Raw genomic sequence first — 21,510 nt, forward strand, 5'->3', positions numbered from 1 at the left:
AATTAGCCAGGTTCCTAATTCAGCCGCTCCATTATGGCCTGTTAACTGAAGCAATGTCAAGGCAAGACCTCTGAGATCCATTTTAGACTTGCATGCCACCAACCTGGAGATGAGTGGAATTTAGAAACAAAAGGCCTTATCATCATGGCAAGTAGAGAAGAGCATAAAGACTAGAGAGAGATGGCAAATTTTATCCTAAAAGATACCTTTAGTATGGATGCAGTATTCACCTTTGAATTCTACGCATAATGTGTTTTACTGAGCAAAAAAAGCTTCCTGGGGTGCCTGGGTGGCTCAGTTGGTTATCTGCCCAACTTCAGCTCAGGTCATGATCTGACAGTTTGTGAGTTCAAGCCCCAAGTCATGCTCTGTGCTGACAGCTCAGAGCCTGGAGCCTGCTTTGGATTCTGTGTCTCCCTCTCTCTCTGCCCCTCCCCCACTCACACTCTCTCACTCTCTCTCACTCTAAAATAAATAAACATTTAAAAAAAAGGAAGAAAGAAAAGAAAATCAGAACTCTAAAGGTCTCCGAATCCAACTTACCTGGACAAAAAAAATAAAGTGCTTGAAAGAAGTATTGAGATGTGCTTCCTCCTGAAGTTGGATTACAGGATCGAAATGCTGATGATAAATGTGAGCATAAACCCTAAAGAGGCGTTTGAGTATAGTTTTTGCCACAGACATGAAATTCTTCGGGAATGGGACACCTAATAAATAGATAAACAACCCCCTTATTAACAAGAGACAAGAACAAAGCAAGTGAGTTTGTCAACAAATGGCAACATAAATTAACAAGACAACCCTTTACAGAAATATTTGTGAATTATTTTACTTAATAATACCCACTGTACTTGTCAGAAGTTCTCAACATATCATGAATGAAATTAAACTTTAAAATTTCCATGGAATAAGAACTAGACTTCAGCATCACCCCTTAATGGTTCTTGTGTGCTTACCACTTTACTAAAATGAAATAAATTTACTGCTCTGGAAAGCAGTGTGGAGGTTCCTCAGAAAATTAAAAACAGACCTACCCTATGACCCAGCAATAGCACTGCTAGGAATTTATCCAAGGGATACAGGAGTACTGATGCATAGGGCCACTTGTACCCCAATGTTCATAGCAGCACTCTCAACAATAGCCAAATTATGGAAAGAGCCTAAATGTCCATCAACTGATGAATGGATAAATTGTGGTTTATATACACAATGGAATACTACGTGGCAATGAGAAAAAATGAAATATGGCCTTTTGTAGCAACGTGGATGGAACTGGAGAGTGTGATGCTAAGTGAAATAAGCCATACAGAGAAAGACAGATACCATATGGTTTCACTCTTATGTGGATCCTGAGAAACTTAACAGGAACCCATGGGGGAGGGGAAGGAAAAAAAAAAAAAAAAGAGGTTAGAGTGGGAGAGAGCCAAAGCATAAGAGAGTCTTAAAAAACTGAGAACAAACTGAGGGTTGATGGGGGGTGGGAGGGAGGAGAGGGTGGGTGATGGGTATTGAGGAGGGTACCTTTTGGGATGAGCACTGGGTGTTGTATGGAAACCAATTTGTCAATAAATTTCATATAAAAAAAAAAAACAGAAAAAAATAAAATAAAATAAATAAATTTATGCCTAAGATGGTAATGAAGCTAAAACTCACACTTATATCCTTAGATTTCTTAACATCAAGTCTCAATACAAATATGTGCTGAATACAATGTATTAACCATGTTCAGTTTTACTTAAAATGCTTGTTGGGGCGCCTGGGTGGCTCAGTCAGTTAAGTGTCCGGCTTCAGCTCAGGTCATGATCTCACGGTTCGCGAGCTCAAGCCCCACGTCCGGCTCTGTGCTGACAGCTCAGAGCCTAGAGCCTGCTTCAGATTCTGTGTCTCCTCCTCTCTCTGCCCCTCCCCTGATCATGCTCTCTCTGTCTCAAGAATAATAAATAAACTTAAAAAAAAATTTTTAAAAAATAAATAAAATGCTTGCAACACTTTTTTATATTTTTTCTATGGAAATTATTTCATTACTACTCCAGGTCTACATTTATTTATTTATTTTTAATGTTTATTTATTTTTGAGACAGACAGAGACAGAGACAGAGACAGAGAGAAACAGAGCACAAGTCGGGTAGGGACAGAGAAAGAGGGAGACACAGAATCCAAAGCAGGTTTCAGGCTCTGAGCTGTCAGCACAGAGCCTGACATGGGGCTCGAACTCACAAACTACGAGATCATGACCTGAGCCAAAGTTGGATGCTTAAACAACTGAGCCACCCACGTGCATTTATTCTGAAATTAGCTACAGTCCCTCTCAATGAGGCTTATTGTTTTATGAATTAGAGCACTTTTACAGCACTAAACAAATACAAAACTAGGAAAATACAAAATTTCATGTCCTTTGTTACACTGGCAAAATGATCCAGTTTGGCAAAACATAAGGCAAATATTAAAACTCCTGGATTCAGTGTCATCACATGACACTCACTTAAAAATATTATAGGTCACAAGGAAACATAAGACAAACCAAAATGAAGGGACACTATAAAATAGTATGCTTATCCTCTTCGAAAACATCAATGTCATGAAGGACCAAAAAGACTGAAGTACACATAGTCCATATTAAAGAAAGCTACAGAAACATGACAAGTGAATGAAAGCAAATGTCAAAGATTTTCTTTTGCTATAAAGGATATTACTGGGGAAATGTGAAAAATCTGAAAAAGACCTGTAAGTTAAACAACAGTATTGTATCATTGTTAAATTCCTGACTTTGATAGTTATACTGTGATTTCCTAAGGAAATGCACACTGAAGTACATTTGGATAAAGAGGCATTATACACATAACTTACTCTCAAACAGTTCAGGAAAAACAAAATATGTAGTTAGGGGGAAGAGACACGGAAAAGAGGGGAGGAGAGGGAGGGTGAGAGGGAGGGAGGGAGAAAGTGCACACACAAATATGGTAAGAAGCTGACAACTAAAAAATCTAGAAGAAGAAAAAAAAATCTGAAGAAGGATATACAGGATCCTGTTCTTTGCACAACTGCAAATTTTCTAAAAGTCTGAAATTGAGTCAAAATAAAAAGTTACAAAATATATTATGGGAGATAAAAGATAAGGTGAAGGCACTTAACAAAAATGATTATGATGTATGTAAGGGAGTCCTGAAAAATAGACCTTTTATTACAAAGGCTCCAAGGTAGTTTAAACATTCAATAAATGTGTTTAAAACAATCCATAATAACAGCAACTATTTACATTGTGGTCTCCTCCACCACAAACTCTGAAAGCATAAAATATAGGGGCTCATGGGTGGCTTAGTCGGTTGAGCGTCCAGCTTCCGCTCAGGTCACAATCTCGCAGTTCTGGGGTTTGAGTCCCGCTGTGTGCTGACAGCTCACAGCCTGGAGCCTACTTTGGATTTTGTGTCTTCCTCTCTCTTTACCCTCCCCTACTTGTGTGCCTCCTCTCTCCCTCCCTCCCTCTCTCTCAGAAATAATAAATGAATGAACTTTAAGAAATAAATAAAAATATAAAATGTAGTCAAAAGCTGTCCGTTGGTAGAACAAATCCTTAATTTTTTCAGAAAACACAAGTTGTAAGAAGTTTGAGAGGGTAAAATCATATGAACTAGCTGGCTATGAACAATTTCCACTTGAAAGGTCAGCCCTGAAGAACAAATAAAAAAAAAAGCAAATGTCATTCAAGTTGCTAACAGGCCAACCCCTCAAAATCTTCTGGTTTTCTTCTCACCTAGCTTGATTTCATCGTCTGTAAGATTCACAGTGTGGTCATAAATTCAAACTCCCTCTTTGCTGAAAATACACTGTAAAACTGTATATAAGTTACATAAACTTCTTCCCTAAACAAGAAATGGATATGACTATGGCAGATGATATTGGCTGTCTACTCAGTATCCAGTCTCTTTTTTCTATAACACAGGCCAAATTTTGTTACTATCCAAGATATACGGATATTCTCACTGTTTAAAATTACAGGGAGGTTTAACTTAATGTTCATGATAAACTTGGTATGGAAAAGACAAGGCACTTAAATGTGTAAGATTAGAAATATTGTGATAGATATGATAGGCTAGTATGGTTCCTGGAAGAGAGCCAGAAAGTTCCAAAAACATATAAAATTATATAAAGCATAATGGATCCCAATTATACAAAACAATCATACCAATTTTTGATGGAAATAATGTCTCATCATCCAACTGGTCCTGAACCCAAGTCATCAGGTAATCAATATACTTTGGTGCAGAGCACTTAATAGGCTTCTTTATGTTTGTTCCATCTGCCCAGTGATACTCATATCTGTATTGGAAAGATAACAGGCACACAGAATAGCAGAGTATACCTATACAAAAAGCATATATTTTTATATTGTTAAATGTATGTATTCATGAATGTATACAGGACATGTTTTAAACAATCTGCTCCTCCAAATAAAGATCTGTTGCATTTGGCATTTAAATTTAGAGTTTTTAAACTGCTACTGACTGGACTATTTTGGATTTAGCATGATCCAAACTAAGCTGATCCATCAATCTCAACTTTTCTAAGTTTTTCTTTATATACAGCATTTGTATTTTAGAATCATACACTGCCATGGTAGAAAACCTAGCTAACTTTCCACGTCTCCACTTCTGTGATAACCATCTTTAATCTTTATGGTTTTTTTTTCTTTGAAAAACATTTCTTATGCAGTACAATTATTTTTACTTGTAGTTTTAAATTTGGGGTTAAGGATAGAGAACGGCATGAAAGATGCATGAAGAAGAGAATGATTCAGTATTTGAGTACCTTTGGCTGAAAAGCCAAATTTGCCTTTAAAGAAAAATGGCAACTCAAATAAAGATGCCTATAGGATTTGGGTATTAACAGAACACTATCGTTTGGTATAATCAACATTTAATGTACACCGACCATGTGAGAAATACTGGATCAAGGAATACTGTTCTTGACCAAGGGACACTAAAATGAAAGACACTTTCCATACTGTTATGGAAAATAGACTAGTAGAGGAGATAGGCTCATAAATGAGTAAGTAAAGACAGTATGGCAAGACTGGTAATGGTGTTATACACAAACCCATACCCACATGCAACCACAACCTGATTTTTAAGATAAGGAATAAACACACAGCTGCAACTCCAAAGCATAAAAATCTCCAAACTGAACTATCATTTCGTTTTTTTAGTTTCCAAAAGATTACTTGGCTACCATTTAGCTTATCTCTTTGAATCAGTTTTGTTTTTCTAACCCTGTTCCAATTTAGACTAACAAAATGACAGGTCAGTGAGTCTAACGAAGGAGGTGAAATAAAATATAATGGGAAATACTACAGAATATTTTAAATAATAAAAATTATCTTGAGATAGGATAAATAAGGAATCTATTTAATTATAGCTACTTATACCTGAACAATAAACCTAAACACAATACACCTGAATAAACATTCTAACAGCATACCTTACTGCCAACCCTGGGCAACAGGGTAGATTATCAAGTCTACTTTGAAGGTCTTCAAGAGGAGATTCTCCAACTTTTGGCATCCTGTTCCACTGCTTAATCACTTTCATAGTCCAGAGATTCTTCCTAATATGAAACTAAAGTCCCGAGGGACACTTAAGCCTATTCTTGTTTGATCCTCTTAGGAGACATAGATCATGAACCACATAACTTTTAGCATCATTACTCTTCACTTAAAGACAGGACTCATCCATGTTTTCTCCCACATGTTAAGAAACCTTAACATTTTTGCCTTTCCTTGCAATCATATTTTTCATTTTATTAGTGATCAGGTGTTCCATATTCATTTTTAAATGCAAAAATAAAAAATGGACACAGTTGACCTAAAAATCATTTTCAATATTTTGAAGTTTTTAAACACACTTATTTTCAATATCCTAAAGCTTTTTGAAAAATAAAACTATATATTGCTTACACTTCTACAGTTTATAACTATGATTCCTCGATCCATTCTTAGTCTTTTGTCATGTCTATACTTAAGAATGACTTCATCCTGTAATTCTATTTTGCCCACATTGATTTTTTTATTCCACCTCTGACAGACCATTCTCTTTGAAATTTATTTCCATCATCATGGTATAAACTTATCAACTGCAAACTACAAAATACTCATCATTTCTTGGTTAATAATAATAACTGACAAAATCCTCTGAGCCATCACTCAATACCACTTTACAAGGGGCCAGTACTAAGCTACTAACAAATGCCTCTCCTTGGTACAATCCCAAACATCTTCTAGTAAAGATGGCAAAGCATGACGACAAATGCATCTTCTCAGCACTAAAAATGGGCATAAGACTCTCAAAAAAAAAAAAAAGGGAAGGGAGGGAGGGATGGCAGGTGGAAAGAAAGGTAGAAGGAGGGGAGGGAAGAAGGATGGATGAGTGGAAAGGAGACAAGGAAGATCATTTTTTGTTTTTCCAGTATCTTTACAGAGATCCCGTGCCTGTTACTTTTGAAAAATTAGATACATTCCTCCTAACCAGCTTACTTAGATAAGGTTTCTGCAGTAAAAGTGATCAGACCAGTATTCTAAGTGGTAGTAATTCTCCCTAGTTCACAGGAACAAGGATATTGGTATAATATCAGAAAACCTCACAATAAAATACTGATCAATTTCAGAGGGGGAAATGACAAATTTGAGGTAAAGAAACCTTGCAAACACTCAGATGATAAAGTAATCAGGGTTAATATCACCAGTGATGGGACAGTTGATATTGTGTGTGCCCTCTGATATGATCCACTGAGAAGAAATTTATCATTTCTATGATGTCCTGACAAGATAGCAAAGCCTAAATGTGGTCACAAGGAAACATCAGACAGACTGTATCAGGGGTCCCCAAGACCACCCCCATGTTTGACGATTTGCTAAGAGGACTTACAGAACTCAGCACACAGTTGTACTCACAGCTATGATCTATTACAGTGAAAGAACACAAACCAAAATCAACAAAAAGAAAAAGCAAACAGGGCAAAGTCCAGAAGAAACCAGGCACAAGTTTCCAAGAGTCTTTTCCCAGTGGACTCACAAGGGCCACACTTAATTCCCCCAAGACTGAGCTATGATAACACATTTTAAATACGATCTACCAGGTAAGCTCATTAGTGACTCACTGTCCAGATTTTTTATTGAGAAATGGTCAAGATGCACCCTCTGCATGGCACATATTAAAATTCTAAACTCCCAGAAGGAAAGCATAAGCCATACTGTTTGTACAAACAGTTTAGGCACAGTGAGCCTGTTTTAACAAATAGGGAGGTGGGAACCCTTTCAAAATCTCAGGTTCTCAGATGCTATCCAAGGATCAACTGTGTAAACAGGCCTTTTGAGGGGTAACAGTCAGGCCTGCTATGTTAAGTCTTTTCTGTATAAAGAAAAGAAATACTGGAAAAGACTGAGGAACTGTTCCAAATTGAAGGTACCTGAAAAGGTAAGTCAAATAAATGCCATACATATTCCTAGGTAGAATCTTAGACCAGAAAGGGAAAACTGAGCAGTAATGAAATGTGAATGGTGTCTATGGACTGGAGGAAGTGATGTGGAGGGTTTGTATGCTGGTTATACAGAAGACTAACTTTGTTTTTGGCAAATACACAGTTGAATATGAAGGGGTAAAGATGCATTAATGTCTATAACTTGCTCAAAAGGTTCAGAAAAAATTGTTAATGAGTACATATACAGAGTAGGTGATGAAACAAATGCAGTAAAATGTAATAATTAGGGAATCTGTGTGGAAAAGATACGGAGGGGCCTCTGGGTGGCTCAGTCGGTTAAGCATCCAACTTTGGCTCAGGTCATGATCTCACGGTTCATGAGTTCAATCCCCACGTCGGGCTCTGCTGACAGCTCAGAGCCTGGAGCCTGCTTCAGATTCTGTCTCTGTGTCTCTCTGACCCTCCCCCGCGTGCGCACTGTCTCTCTCTCTCTCTCTCTCTCTCTCTCTCTCAAAAATAAACATTAATAATTAAAAAAAAAAAAAAGATATGGGAGTTCCTTGTGTTCTGGCACCTTTTCTGTACACTTAAAATTATTGAAGTTTCAAGGTTTGAAATAGTCTGAAAATAAGTTCTTTTCAAAAAAAATTACCTTAAGAGATATTTAAATCATATTCTTTTGAACATCTGTGATGATGGCAAACTGTCAGTTTTTCTTTAAAAGATTCCGGGAAATAGCTAAGCTCATTTGAAATTAATTTGAAGAATAAGGGTAGACAATTCCAAGTAATACTCTGCTCAGTATGTGAATTTGGTCAAAAAACGAAAGTATGACTATAAAGTACTAAAACTGAATCTCTTGGGTAGTAAGTAATCTGACACTGTAGTTTAAAAGTTACCAAAATTAGGGGTGCCTGGGTGGCTCAGTCAGTTAAGTGTCAGACTCTTGATTTGGGCTCAGGTCATGATCTCAGGATTGGTGGGATTGAGCCCTGCATAAGGCTCAGCGCTGTCAGCACAAAGTCTGCTTCAGATGCTCTCCCTCTCTGTCTGCTCCTCCCCTGCTTGTGCTCTGTCTCGGTCTCTCTCTCTCCCTCTCAAAAATAAACAAACATGAGAAAAATTTATAAAAATAAATACATAAAATAAAAGTTACCAAAAATATTCTAAAATAAGTGATGAGCAATCTAAGGTCGCTACTTAAAATGATAATACCCCTAAGCACTAGTAAGTTTGGGCAATGTTGTTTTGTTTTTGGTGTGAAGCATATACTTCACAAAAAGTCAGCATTAAAAATAAAACTTCTCTCTTTATGTCTCATAAGTACCAATTAATCTTTCTTAAAGTTATAAAATGACACAATGTAGCAATTGAGAGTACAGGCACTAGGGGTGGCTGGGTGGCTCAGCCCATTAAGTGTCTGACTTTGGCTTCAGTCATGATCTCACAGTTCATGAGTTCAAGCCCCACGTCAGGTTCTGTGCTGACAGCCTGGATCCTGCTTCGGATTCTGCACCTCCCCTGCTCACGCTCTGTCCCTCTCTCTATCTCCCCAAAATAAATAAAATGTTAAAAAAAAAAAAAATTAAAAAAAAAAAAAAAGAGTACAGTCACTAGACTCAAAGAGACCTGTATTTTAAATCTGGTTCTTCCTGCTTCTAGATAATAGAACCTTCAACAGCTTACTTAACCTTTCTCAGACTCCATTTCTTTTCTTACCTCATAGGGTTGTATGAAGTAAAAGATAAAATGCATGAAAGGCTTGACATTTTAGGTAGCACTAAATAAATGGTAGCAGCCATTGTTATCATCAGCCATAGTAGTAATAAAGGCCAGTTTCAAGAATCTATCGATCCAAGCAAACATTTATCAAGTGCTAACCAGGTGGCAAGCACTGTTCTTGCACCAAAAAGGATTTAAACAAAGAAGGAATCTAATAGGTTAAATAAGACATGTATAAACAGTGCAAGAAAGAAATATAATCACAAAGACAAAAAGGTTAAATAGATCAGATCTAGTCTGAAAAATCAAAAGGTTTAGAAGCAATTGATGTGAGCCTTGCAGATGGGTAGGATTTTTTAAAAATATTGCCAGATGATTAGAGGGAGATGGGAAGAGAAGAAAAATATCCAAGAGAATAATGGAGTAAGCATGTTTTCAGAGTGTATGCAATGGAAGGAGCAGCAAGGCATTGCCAGTAATCTAGTTTGGATAGACCAGAGAAGATTCATAAGCAAACAGAGAAAAGGTTGGAAGGAGGATTATACAGGGAGAGCCAGAAAACTCAGGCTAAGAAATCTGGACTTAATGTTATCAGTCATTGGCAAATCGTGCTACATTGGTGAAGGAGATGCTACACAAAGAAATTATATGTTCAGAAGCTTTCTTTCTATCTAAGAACTTTTAAGTAAAAATGAGAAGTGATTATGAACCATGTCTTACTTTGGGCCAGCTGACATCACCGGACAACTTTCCTCTGTACAGAAATCTGTGATTGTTCCATAAAGCATATTAATCTGATTGAAGAAATCCACAGCTGCAAAGCAAATACCAGTTATAAGTAAAAAATTAAATTTTAATTTTACTCAAGCAGAATCCTAGATTTATCAGTGTTCTTTTCTCCACAAAAAACAGGTGAAAAGCATACAAAGAAATCACAATACTTGGTTACACTGAAATTAGGGGTTTCTGTTTGTTAAGTGGCTCCCTTAAGCAGATAAAATAGCAAAGCAGAGAGTGGGAGAAATTCTTTGCAACACATATAACCAACAAAAATCTTGTATCCAGAATATATAAAGAACTCCTATGAATCAAAAAGAAAACAACAACCCAGTAGAAAAATGTGAGACAATTTTGAACCCCAACCGTTAACAAAAGAAGCTTCCAGATGGTCAAAAAGCACATGAAAAGAGAGTGGCGATCATGGAATTGCAAATTTAAATGATAGTGATGCCGGTCCATAGCCATCAAAAAAGTTAAAATGTACTTGAAAATGCAAAGAGCTATGAATATCCAACACATTCTTAAGGAAGAACAAGATGAACATCAAAATTTGTAAAGCACAATGGATAAAATAGTGCGGTCTTAGTAGACCAATGGAACAGAATGGGGAACAGAATGGAGACCAGAATGGAGACCAGAAACAGACAAGAAACAGCAAGCACAGAAGCATGTTAGTTTTAGGTGTACAATATAATGATTCAACAATTCTACACATTAGTCAGTGCTAATCACAATAAGTGTACTCTTAATCTGCTTCACCTATTTCACCCATTCCCCCCCACTCACTTAACACAAATATTTCTTCTTTTTTTAAATGTTTATTTATTTTTGGAGGGGGGGCAAGAGAGAGGGAGAATAGAATCCCAAACAGGCTGTCTTCTGAGCTGTCAGCACAGAGCCCCACACAGAGCTTGAACTCACGAACCTGGAGATCATGACCTGAGCCAAAGTCGGACGCTTAACCAACTGAGCCACCCAGGTGCCCTCACAAAGATATTTCTTAAGAAGAGCACAAAAAACACTTTTCATAAAGGAACAGTTTTCTATGTTTCATTGGACTTATTCCTGGGTTTGCAATATTTTTGATGCTATTTATAATTTTTATATTGACTCTAGTAACAATCTTATTAAATTTACCTATTGGTAATAATAATATTGGTGCAGTAATAATGCTAATATTTCGATTTTTCAACATTCATTCATATTGACTATGAATGAATATGTTTTCCTCCAAGTGATATTAAGAAAGCAATCCCATGTAGGAGCACCTGGGTGGCTTAGTCAGCTAAGCATCTCACTCTTGATTTTGGCTCAAGTCATGATCTCACAGTTGTAGATCAAGCCCCGTGGTGGGCGCTCCCCACCCCCTCCCCCCACTGCTAAGCATGGAGCCTGCTTGGCATTCTGTCCCTCCCTCACCCTCTGCCTCTCCCTCACTTGCAGTCTCTCTCTCTCTCTCTCAAAAAAAAAAAAAAAGAAATAATAATAAAATTAATAATAATAATAAAGTAAAATAAATTAAAAATAAAAATTAATAAAATACTTTTAAAATCCCATTTATAATTGCACGAAAAATAATAAGACATTGAGGAATAAAGCTAACCAAAGAAGTGAAAGACGTGTACTCTGAAAACTATAAAACATTTATGAAAGAAATTGAAGATGACACAAAGAAACAGAAAGACATTTCATGCTCATGTATTAGAAGAACAAATACTGTTAAAATGTCTATACTACCCAAAGCAAACTACAGATTTAATGCCATCTCTATTTAGTACTTTTCACAAAACTAGAACAAATAATCCTAAAATTTGTATGGAACTACAAAAGACCCCAGATAGCCAAAGCAACCTTGAAAAAGAAAAGCAAAGATGGAGGCATCACAATTCCCAACTTCAAATTATATTACAAAGCTGTAGTGATCAAAACAGTATGGTACTGGCACAAGAGAGACACATACATCAATGTGATCAACAGAACAGAGAGCCCAGAAATAAACCCACACTTATATGGTCAATTAATCTATGACAAAGCAGGCAAGAATATACAATGGGGAAAGGACAACCTCTTCAACAAATGGTGCTGGGAAAATAGAACTGGACCACTTTCTTTCATCATACACAAAAGAAACTCAAAATGGATTAAAGACCTAAATGTGAGACCTGAAACCATAAAAATCCTAGAAGAGAGCACAAGCAATAATGTCACTGGCCATAGCAACATTTTTCTAAATATGTCTCCTGGGGCAAGGGAGATAAAAGCAAAAATAAACTGCAGAGACTACATTAAAAAAAACGGCTTCTACACAGGAAAGGAAACAGCCAAAAAAACTAAAAGGCAACCTACAGAATGGGGGAAATATTTGCAAATTACATATCCAATATGGGGTTAGTATCCAAAATACATAAAGAACTACAAACTCAACACACAAAAAACAAATAATCCAATTAAAAAATGGGCAGAAGACATGAACAGACATTTCTCCAAAGAAGACATACAGATGGCCAACAGACACATGAAACAATGTTCATCATCACTTACCATCAGGGAAATGCAAATGAAAACTACAATGAGATATCATCTCACATCTGCCAGAATGGCTAAAATCAACAACACAAGAAACAACAGGTTGGTGAGGACATGGAGAAAAAGGAACCCTCATACACTATTAGTGGGAATGCAAACTGGTTTAGCCACTGTGGAAGATAGTACGGAGGTTCCTCAAAAAATTCAAAACAAAATTACCACATGATGCAGTAATTCCACTACTAGGTATTTACACAAAGAATACAAAAACACTAATTCAAAAAGATATATGCACCTCTATGTTTATTGCAACATTATTTACCATAGCCAAAATATGGAAGCAACCCAAGTGTCCGTCCATAGATGAGTGGATAAAGAAGATATGGTGTTTTTGTGTGTGTGTGTGTGTGTGTGTGTGTGTGTGTATATACACACACACACACACACACATATATACATATATATACACATATATACATATATATATCTATATATATGTATATACATATAGATACATATATATAGATATATACTATATATATATATACACTATATATATATAGATATATATATATAGATATATATATATGGAGAGAGAGAGAGAGAGAGAATATGGAATATTACTCGGCCATAAAGAAGAATGAAATCTTGCCATCTGCAACAACATGAATGGATGCAGAGAATATAATGCTAAGCTAAATAAGCCAAAGAAAGACAAATACCACATGGTTTCATTCATATGTAGAATTTTTAATTTATTTTTTCTTTTAGTAATCTCTATATGCAACATGGGGCTTGAACTCACAACCCCGAAAAAAAGAGTCACACACTCCACTGACTGAGTCAGCCTGGTGCCCTCCTATGTGGAATTTAAGAAACTAAACAAAAAAGGGAAGACAAAGGGAAAAGGCAAGGGAAAGGGAAAGAAAAAAGAAAAGAGACGAACCAAAAACAGACTCTTAACTGTAGAGAACAAACTAGCGGTTGCCAGAGGGGAGGTGGGGCAGGGAGCAGATGGTGAAAGAGGTGAAAGGGGTTAAAGAGTAGTACACTTATACTGATGAACATTGAGTAATGTATAGAATTGGTGAAAACACGCTATTGTTTACACCTGAAACTAATATAACACTGTAGGTTAACTACACTGGTTTTAAAATTTTTTAAAAGGTCTACTCCAAAAAAAGAGTACCTGATAAACATATTTTACTAATTTCATAAGATCATTATTGAATTTCCTTCAAAAAAAAAAGGCATAGATAAGTAACTGAGTGTACTACTGAGAGAGGCAATTTAGCATAGTGATTAAAGTGTAGTCTCTACTTGTGATGAGCACCGGGTGATGGATGGAAGTGTTGCATTACCATATGGTATACCTGAAACTAATGTAACACTATATGTTAACTAGAATTAAAAGAAAAACTTAAAAAAAAAAAAATGTAGTCTCTAAAACTCTAAAGCTCTATATTTGAGCCCAGGTTCTATCATTTGATAACTATACGACTTAGGCAAATTACTGATCTTTCTGTCTTACCTTCCTTATCTATATTAAACTGAAATAATAGTACCTACATCATGATGCTATAAAGATGAAATAAAAATAATCCATGTAGAAAGGATAACAGAGGGTAAGACATAGAATTAGTGTTCCATAAACATTAATTGCTGTTATTATTATTTTTTTCCACTGAAGATGGTAAATCTGTGCTTTGTATTACATTATAACAGGAGACAAAAATTTCATAGAACTCCATATTCACAAATAAAATAACACAAAGGCTAAAGTGGATTGAGGTATCACTATCCTGTGACATTAAGTTGCTAACTAGAACCTAGAACAGACAGCATTCCAACACTAACCTATAATGAGGCTACTAACCTAATTTAGAGCTTACTGAGAAACAGGCTACTTACTGTTCACTGCAACCCATTCATTTAGATCTTCCCCCTCAGGAAGCATGACCGCCATCCGGAGATTACCACTACCAAGTGTGGCTTCTGCGTGCTTTAAGAGCTCATACTGGTGAGAACCCTCTGGAATGTTCTTCTTTGGTTTAAATGTTTTAGAGGAGCGGCTACCACTGTGAATAGAAAAGAAAAGAAGAACCTCAATATTTAAGGCACAACTTTCAACAGAGTTGCCTATACTGTATTACTGAATAAAATAACATTGAGGTGATCCTAATGTCTACAAATAAACAGCCCTAAATTGTACTGGCTACGTTAAATCCCAGTGCAATAATGGTGGTGACTACTATGTTTGATACCCCAAACTCCTACAAATCTTCCCTACATTCCTATTGCAACTCCCAAGGAGAAAGATAATTTTTAGCTATAACTAACCCAGTGTTTCACAATAAATTAGATTCAGGATTATAGGTTGTAATCTATAAAAACAAAATAGTACTTCTATAATCATTTTTGGTCATTTTATTCCTTTTCACCCCTATTCTAAGTCCCTCATTTTACTACAAGTAATTTATTTCCTTCATTAAAGATAGTTTCATGTCAATAAAACACAAAAATCCCAGAGTGAGAATGAGAAGCTACATGTTCTGCCCAGTTATAGGAAACATCAGCAATCTTAACCCAGAATTCCACATATGCAGATAAGTAGCTAGACATTAATATGGTTGGCTTCTCAAATTTCTCAGTTCGTGTGGATACATATACACACACATTTTTTTTTTAATTTTTTTTTCAACGTTTACACACACACATTTTTTTTAAACGGATCAAATGAAACTAGTATTAGAAATGTTTTTAAGAGTTTTTAAGAGATGGATTCTTCTGTTAATACTATCAAATTTTTATCAAACTGTATTATATCCTGGTAATTCCTTCTCAATACTTCCCTTTTCTTCTCTTCATATAGAAAGGAACAGTTAAGAAGGAATTAGAACAAGGAGAGGCTGGGTATGTGCGAACTCTAAAGTTTCATGTTACTAAATTCATACCACCGAAAACATTCAGTGAACATATGACTATAGAAAGGGAATTCCAAGAACAGACAGTTACACTTTGCAAGCTCTCCACAGCTTTTCACTCATTGCCTCCTTCTCCCATGCTTAGCCCCATGATCTCTCCTGTTTTCGCCAAGATAAAGGGTAGTTCTCAGTGCTGGTCACATATAATTACCTCAGGAGCTTTCAAAAAGTACTGAGGATCCTAAGTAAACTAAGAACCCAGTATCAAATTCAACCCAAATATGGAATTCAAATGACAGGTATTTTTCATTCTAAGGCAATGGAATTGTTGTTTAAACCGAAGTCTCTGTTCAGATGTTTAATTAGAGTACACTGATGTTCTTCATATTATTGCCCCCTCCCTCTGCCAGGTATCTCTACTCAACAGCCAAGGTAACTCTAAAAGCACTGATCAGACATTACTCCTCTGCTTAAAACCACCCAGTGGGTTTCCAGTGCCCCAAAGTAAATCCAAATATCAAATATTAAGACAGAGGCCCTGGGGGTGCCCGGGTGGCTTAGTCAGTTGAGTGTCCGACTTCAGCTCAGGTCATGATCTCGCTGTCCATGAGTTTGAGCCCCGCATCGGGCACTGTGCTGACGGCCTGGAGTCTGCTTCAGATTCTGTCTCCCTCTCTCTCTCTGCCCCTTCCCCGCTCATGCTCTGTCTCTTTTTCTCTGTCAAAAATAAACATTTTTTTAAAAGTTAAAAAAAAAAAAAAAAAGACAAGAGGCCCTGGACCGAAACCCTTCTTCCGTTTAATCACAGAATGCATTAAACACCAAATCCTCTCCCAGCATCTCTAAAATATAAAAACATAAAGATCATTATGCCTACACCAAACTTGAGACTTACTTTATTTTCCTGCTCTTCTCACCCTTTATCAAAATTTAGTGTGAGAAACAAACCTCACCAACATTTTCTACAAAGACATTTTACTGATTTATGTGTGATTAATGACAAAAATAGCTCTCCTATGACTAATCTGGTGCATGTCTTCAGGCAGGGTGTTAAAGTTAAATACACTCTCTTTAATTAGCCACTGTTCCAGTTAATGCAGCAACTGAGGACGTGACAAGCTGTTCTGAAAAGCGCTGGCGGAACACATGAGGATTATTAAGGACATCAGTTGTGCCTGCACTCAGAGGAGGGTCAGAGCCTCACCTGCCCCCCAAAACCATCTACTTGTTGACCCACTCTGCCATGAAGTCTTAGGCTTCCAAATGTTTTCTTGATTGATACTCCACCCAGAATTGGTCTTCCACAAAACTAAGTAAATCTACCTCATAAGACTTTAGTCTTGAGTAGAAAGAAAAAAAAAAAAAATCTGAGCTTGATTTTGTGAAGGCCAGCTATGTTATCTTAGGCAAATACCCCAACTTTCTTGAGCCTATTCTTTCTTAAGCAGTGAAAGCCTAATTAAAATAACAAAACATCACCACTGTCTAGATCTTAGATCTGCTGCAAAATGAGAAAAGTAATATATGTGAAATAAAGTTTGGTTAAAACTGTAAAGTACTGTGCGAATGTTAGTTTTTTCATTGTCCTTCCTGTTCCCGAACCAGAATGAGAGAGTCACAAAGCAAAGGGTAGCACAATATCCAAAGCAGTATTCAAGCACCACTCCCACCCTCTTCTTCTAAGACTGGATGGGGGGGGGGGGGGGGAGCGGCGGGGAATATAACCCTACTTCAGAAACAAATGCTTTTACACATCAAGTTTATGAAAGAATTTTTTTTTTAATCCTGTTTTATTTTTTGGTGCTGGTCCCATATGAAGGTTCGGGTGATCTAATGCTAATCATGGAAATCAAGAAAACAAGGTTCTATTCCTCATTTTGCCACTTTCTTTTTATGTTACTTAGGAAACCACAAATTATCATCTGGGCTTCAATTTATTTGGATTTTTGAAAGTCTGGAAAATAACTTTTTACAAAAAGGTATAATTTAAGAGATGAGATAATGTTTATAAAGTGATCTTAGTTCCCTGTAGACTACTGACTTCCTTCTCTGTTCCTCATTTCCATGTACACTTAAACTTCAAAAATGTTTTCAAGTTCTCTAGTTTTCTTTCTCTCTGACCCTTCTGCTTTATTCAGGCAATATATAACCTAACCATTTCAATACTCTATATTTTTTATATATTCTTTTAAAAAACCATATTCAGGGGGTGCCTGGGTGGCTCAGTCAGTTAAGCATACTACTTTGGCTCAGGTCATGATCTCACAGTTTGTGGGTTTGAGCCCTGTGTCGGGCTCTGTGCTGACAGCTCAGAGCCTGGAGCCTGCTTCGGACTCTGCCTCCCTCTGTCTCACTGCCTCTCCCCTGCTTGTGCTCTTTCTCTCTAAAATAAATAAACATTAAAAAAACAAAAAAGAAGAACTCAGCTTTGTCCTTTATTTTTTTTGAATTTGTTTTAAGTTTATTTATTTTGAGAGACAGAGCATGGAAGTGGGGTAGGGGCAGAGAGAGAGGAGAGAGAATCCCAAGCAGGCTCCGCACTGTAGGCACAGAGCCCAATGTGGGGCTCAACCTTGTGAACCGAGAGATCTTGACCTGAGCTGAAACCAACAGTCGGACGCTTCACCGACTAAGCCACCCAGGCACCCCCTTAACTTTGTCCTTTAAAAAATAAAAAAAAAAAAAACATATTCAGCTTTGGTGTGCCTGGGTGGCTCTGTCAGTGAAGCACCTGACTCTTGACTTCGGCACAGGTCATGATCCCAGGGTCGTGTTATTGAGCCCTGTGTCAGGCTCTGTGCTGAGCATGGAGCCTGCTTAAGATTCTCTGTCTATCCGCCCCCCTCCCTCACTCAGGTGCTCTCTCTCTCTCTCTCTCCAAAAAAAAAATTATTAAAAAATAAATTAAAAAAAAAAAGCATATTCAGCTTTTTCAACAGCTACCTGAAACTTCCTCTAGTATCCACCATACCCTGGAAGGGGGGGTCAGTACTAGTCCTCATTCCTAGGTCAAAAGATCAACTGACAGAGTCCTCAAGTTCAAAAGCACAAAGAGGAAAGCATATATGCAAAAGTCCTCATCAATGAGTACAAAGCTCTTATAATAACAATGTATGCCCAAATGCATGTGTGTCACATGGCGTTTTAAGATATTTGGTGAAAATATTCAAAGACATTTTCAATAACAGAAAGTATGTTGCCCTCCCAACCCACCCTCCTCAGAAGAAATCTGCTTATCTGAAGAATCTCAGAACTAAGATCTTATATATCCTTCCAAATAGTCTATGCCTATACAAGCATAAAAATGCTTGGACCTGTTTTTTTTTTGTTTGTTTTTTTTTGTTTTTACACAGTTGTTGCATGCTATAGTATACTAAATAATGTTTTTCACTTAATATCCAGGAGATGATTGTATATTAAGGCAGAAGCAGATCTAATTTATTCTTAAGACTGAATAGTACTTCCTTATACAAATGTATAATACATATATATATAAGTTTATTTATTTATTTTGTGAGAGTGAGAGAGAGAGAGAGAGCAGGAGAGGGGCAGAGAGAGAGAAGGAGAGAGAGAATCCCAAGCAGGCTCTGCATTATCAGTGCAGAACCCAACATGGGGTTCAAACCCATGAACCACAAGATCACCACCTGAGCTGAAATCAAGAGTTGGATGCTCAACAGACTGAGCCACCCAGGCGCCCCAAAGTATAACATATTTTAATCAGTCTCTTCATGATAAAGGTTGTTTCCAGTCATTTGTTACTATAAACAACGCTACAGTAAGTAACCTTGTGCACATGTATATATGAAAAATAAATTGCTAAAGTAAAACTGCTGTGAAGGACACGCACATTTTTTAATTTTACATAAGCCTATTTTTCTTCCCAAATAAGTCGTACCCTTTTACAATCTCATTAACAATGTATGAAAATAGCTAACACGGTATCATAACTTTAAGAGAATTTGGAGCTTTCTGATTAGACAGTGAATGACACATTATATATAAGGATGTTACATTGATAAATCATGGCATTACCCAGGGGTCTTTTCTTTCCAAATAAACAACCAAGATTCAGGATTGTTTCTCCTAGTCAGTCCTCTTATTCACATCTGAAGGCCGATCAGTTTCTACAGCAAGACAGGATGGTTTGACAAATAACTGAGTCCTAAAGGAAAACCCTGAACCCACATCTCTTACAATTGGTAATCCAATTTGATCTACCTTTTGTAAATTTCAACAGCATTATTTATTTGCTCTTTGAGAACCTGAAGAATAGATTAGCCCCCATAGTGACACTAGGTTAACTTCCATAAGCCATTTCTCACCATCTCAACACTCACATTTATCATTACCCTTATTTTAACCCTTTATTGTCCAATCCAACTATCAATGAAGTTGGTACTTCCCAAGTTGAACAGGAGAATCTTAAGGCTATAGGAATTGGGGAGGGGAGAGATATATAGAAAACTCAAAACAGGGGAACCAGTAAGAGTTAGAAGAATAGATGTCTGTATATTTTGACACCCAAGAACATGCCAATTATCTTGAACAAGTTATTTGACATTACCAAGCTTCAGCTTCCTCATCTATAAAATGGGAAAAATAATATCCACCTTACTACTGAACCCTGTGGTAAGACCTCCACTAATATTAGTTCTCTTTGCTTCACCTCTAGGTACCAACCTGTCATTCACATCAGTAGCTCCTTCCATAGGTCTAAGTCCAATACTAAAGATCATGTACTTGATAAATATTTCTTAATTGACAGTTCCAGTGAACTTCAGGCTGAGAACTCCTACATCAGGACAGTAATGATGATTAATATTAACTAACATTTACTGCAGGCTTTGTGCTGAGAAGGATTTTACATGTAATATCTCATTTAATCCTCTTAACTATGATGTATAAGCTATTATTTTCTTTATTTTATGGGTGACAAAACTGAGGTTTAAAGAACTTAAGTATTTGCTTAAGATTATAAGAGTGGTAAATAAAGGAGCCAGAATTTAAATCTAGGATTGAAATCTTGAAAGCTCATTCTTTTACCCACTACTGAAGACTGCATGATGCTTACTTACCTTTACCTTCCATCCAATTATTTCTAATAATTTTCTTCCTATATCACCACAGTTTAATCAAGTCACTTATGAAAAAACACAAGACTAATTCATAGTGAGAGAGTTATCAGTTAGGCACATTTTTTTTTTTAACGTTTATTTATTTTTGAGACAGAGAGAGACAGAGCATGAACGGGGGAGGGTCAGAGAGAGAGGGAGACACAGAATCTGAAACAGGCTCCAGGCTCCGAGCTGTCAGCACAGAGCCCGACGCGGGGCTCGAACTCACGGACCGCGAGATCATGACCTGAGCCGAAGTCGGACGCTTAACTGACTGAGCCACCCAGGCGCCCCAGTTAGGCACATTTTTAAAACAATCTTCAAACTACCTAATTCTATCTCCTCTCCTCATACCTCTACTAATTTATATGAATACTTAGCACTGCCATTAAGGAAAAACAAAATCCCGCCAGAGAACAATTTCCTCCAAAAGGGTGCCAAACATACTAATGCTTTCAGAAAGGCAGATATGCACCAGCAAAAAATGTTAGAAATTGCCAAAATCAAGTACAACATGTTCTAAAAACAATAAAGCTAAAGACTCTAAGCTAAAAACATTGAGTATCAAAAAAACTACCTTCAATTCAAGGAAGTTAGCAATCTGAACAGACATACCTACTTACATTTCTGCCTAACATTCCTTTTAAGCCACTATTATGAGTGGTGCTACTGCTACTATCATCAATGACAGAGTAACAAGTTCCTTAACACTGCTGGAAAGCAAGAAAAAAGGCTATCAGCAGGCCAGAAATTGAGGAATTCTGGTAAGATTAAAAAGTTGATGAGAATACACCTAAAACTAGAAGGATATTATATGTCAATTATACTTCAATAAAAAAATAGATTTTAAAAAAAGTTGATGAGATACAAGGACAAAGTCTAAAAAAACCTAGTTTAGAACATGCGCACTGATAAATGAGTGAATCTTGATAATACTATGCTAAGTGAAAAGAACCCAGACACAAAATATG

General features: G+C 36.8%; 1 protein-coding gene across 3 annotated transcripts in view; it reads right to left on the bottom strand.

Annotated features, from left to right (window-relative positions):
* Positions 1–21,510, bottom strand: part of MOB1B (MOB kinase activator 1B) — a 54,541-nt gene that overhangs the window by 8,767 nt on the left and 24,264 nt on the right. The window contains exons 1-5 of one of the 3 annotated variants that reach the window (XM_045056243.1): positions 20,106–20,239; positions 14,410–14,576; positions 9,913–10,006; positions 4,184–4,317; positions 544–707 (exon numbers count right to left, since the gene is read on the bottom strand). In XM_045056243.1, coding sequence (XP_044912178.1) covers positions 544–707; positions 4,184–4,317; positions 9,913–10,006; positions 14,410–14,576; positions 20,106–20,161 — 615 coding nt within the window. In that variant the 5' untranslated portion in view covers positions 20,162–20,239. Of the gene's footprint in view, positions 1–543; positions 708–4,183; positions 4,318–9,912; positions 10,007–14,409; positions 14,577–20,105; positions 20,625–21,510 lie in introns of those variants that run through there. The other 2 variants (XM_006931070.5, XM_045056245.1) reach the window with 2 other exon arrangements.

This window comes from Felis catus, chromosome B1, assembly GCF_018350175.1.
Source record: "Felis catus isolate Fca126 chromosome B1, F.catus_Fca126_mat1.0, whole genome shotgun sequence".
Classification (NCBI taxonomy): domain Eukaryota; kingdom Metazoa; phylum Chordata; class Mammalia; order Carnivora; family Felidae; genus Felis; species Felis catus.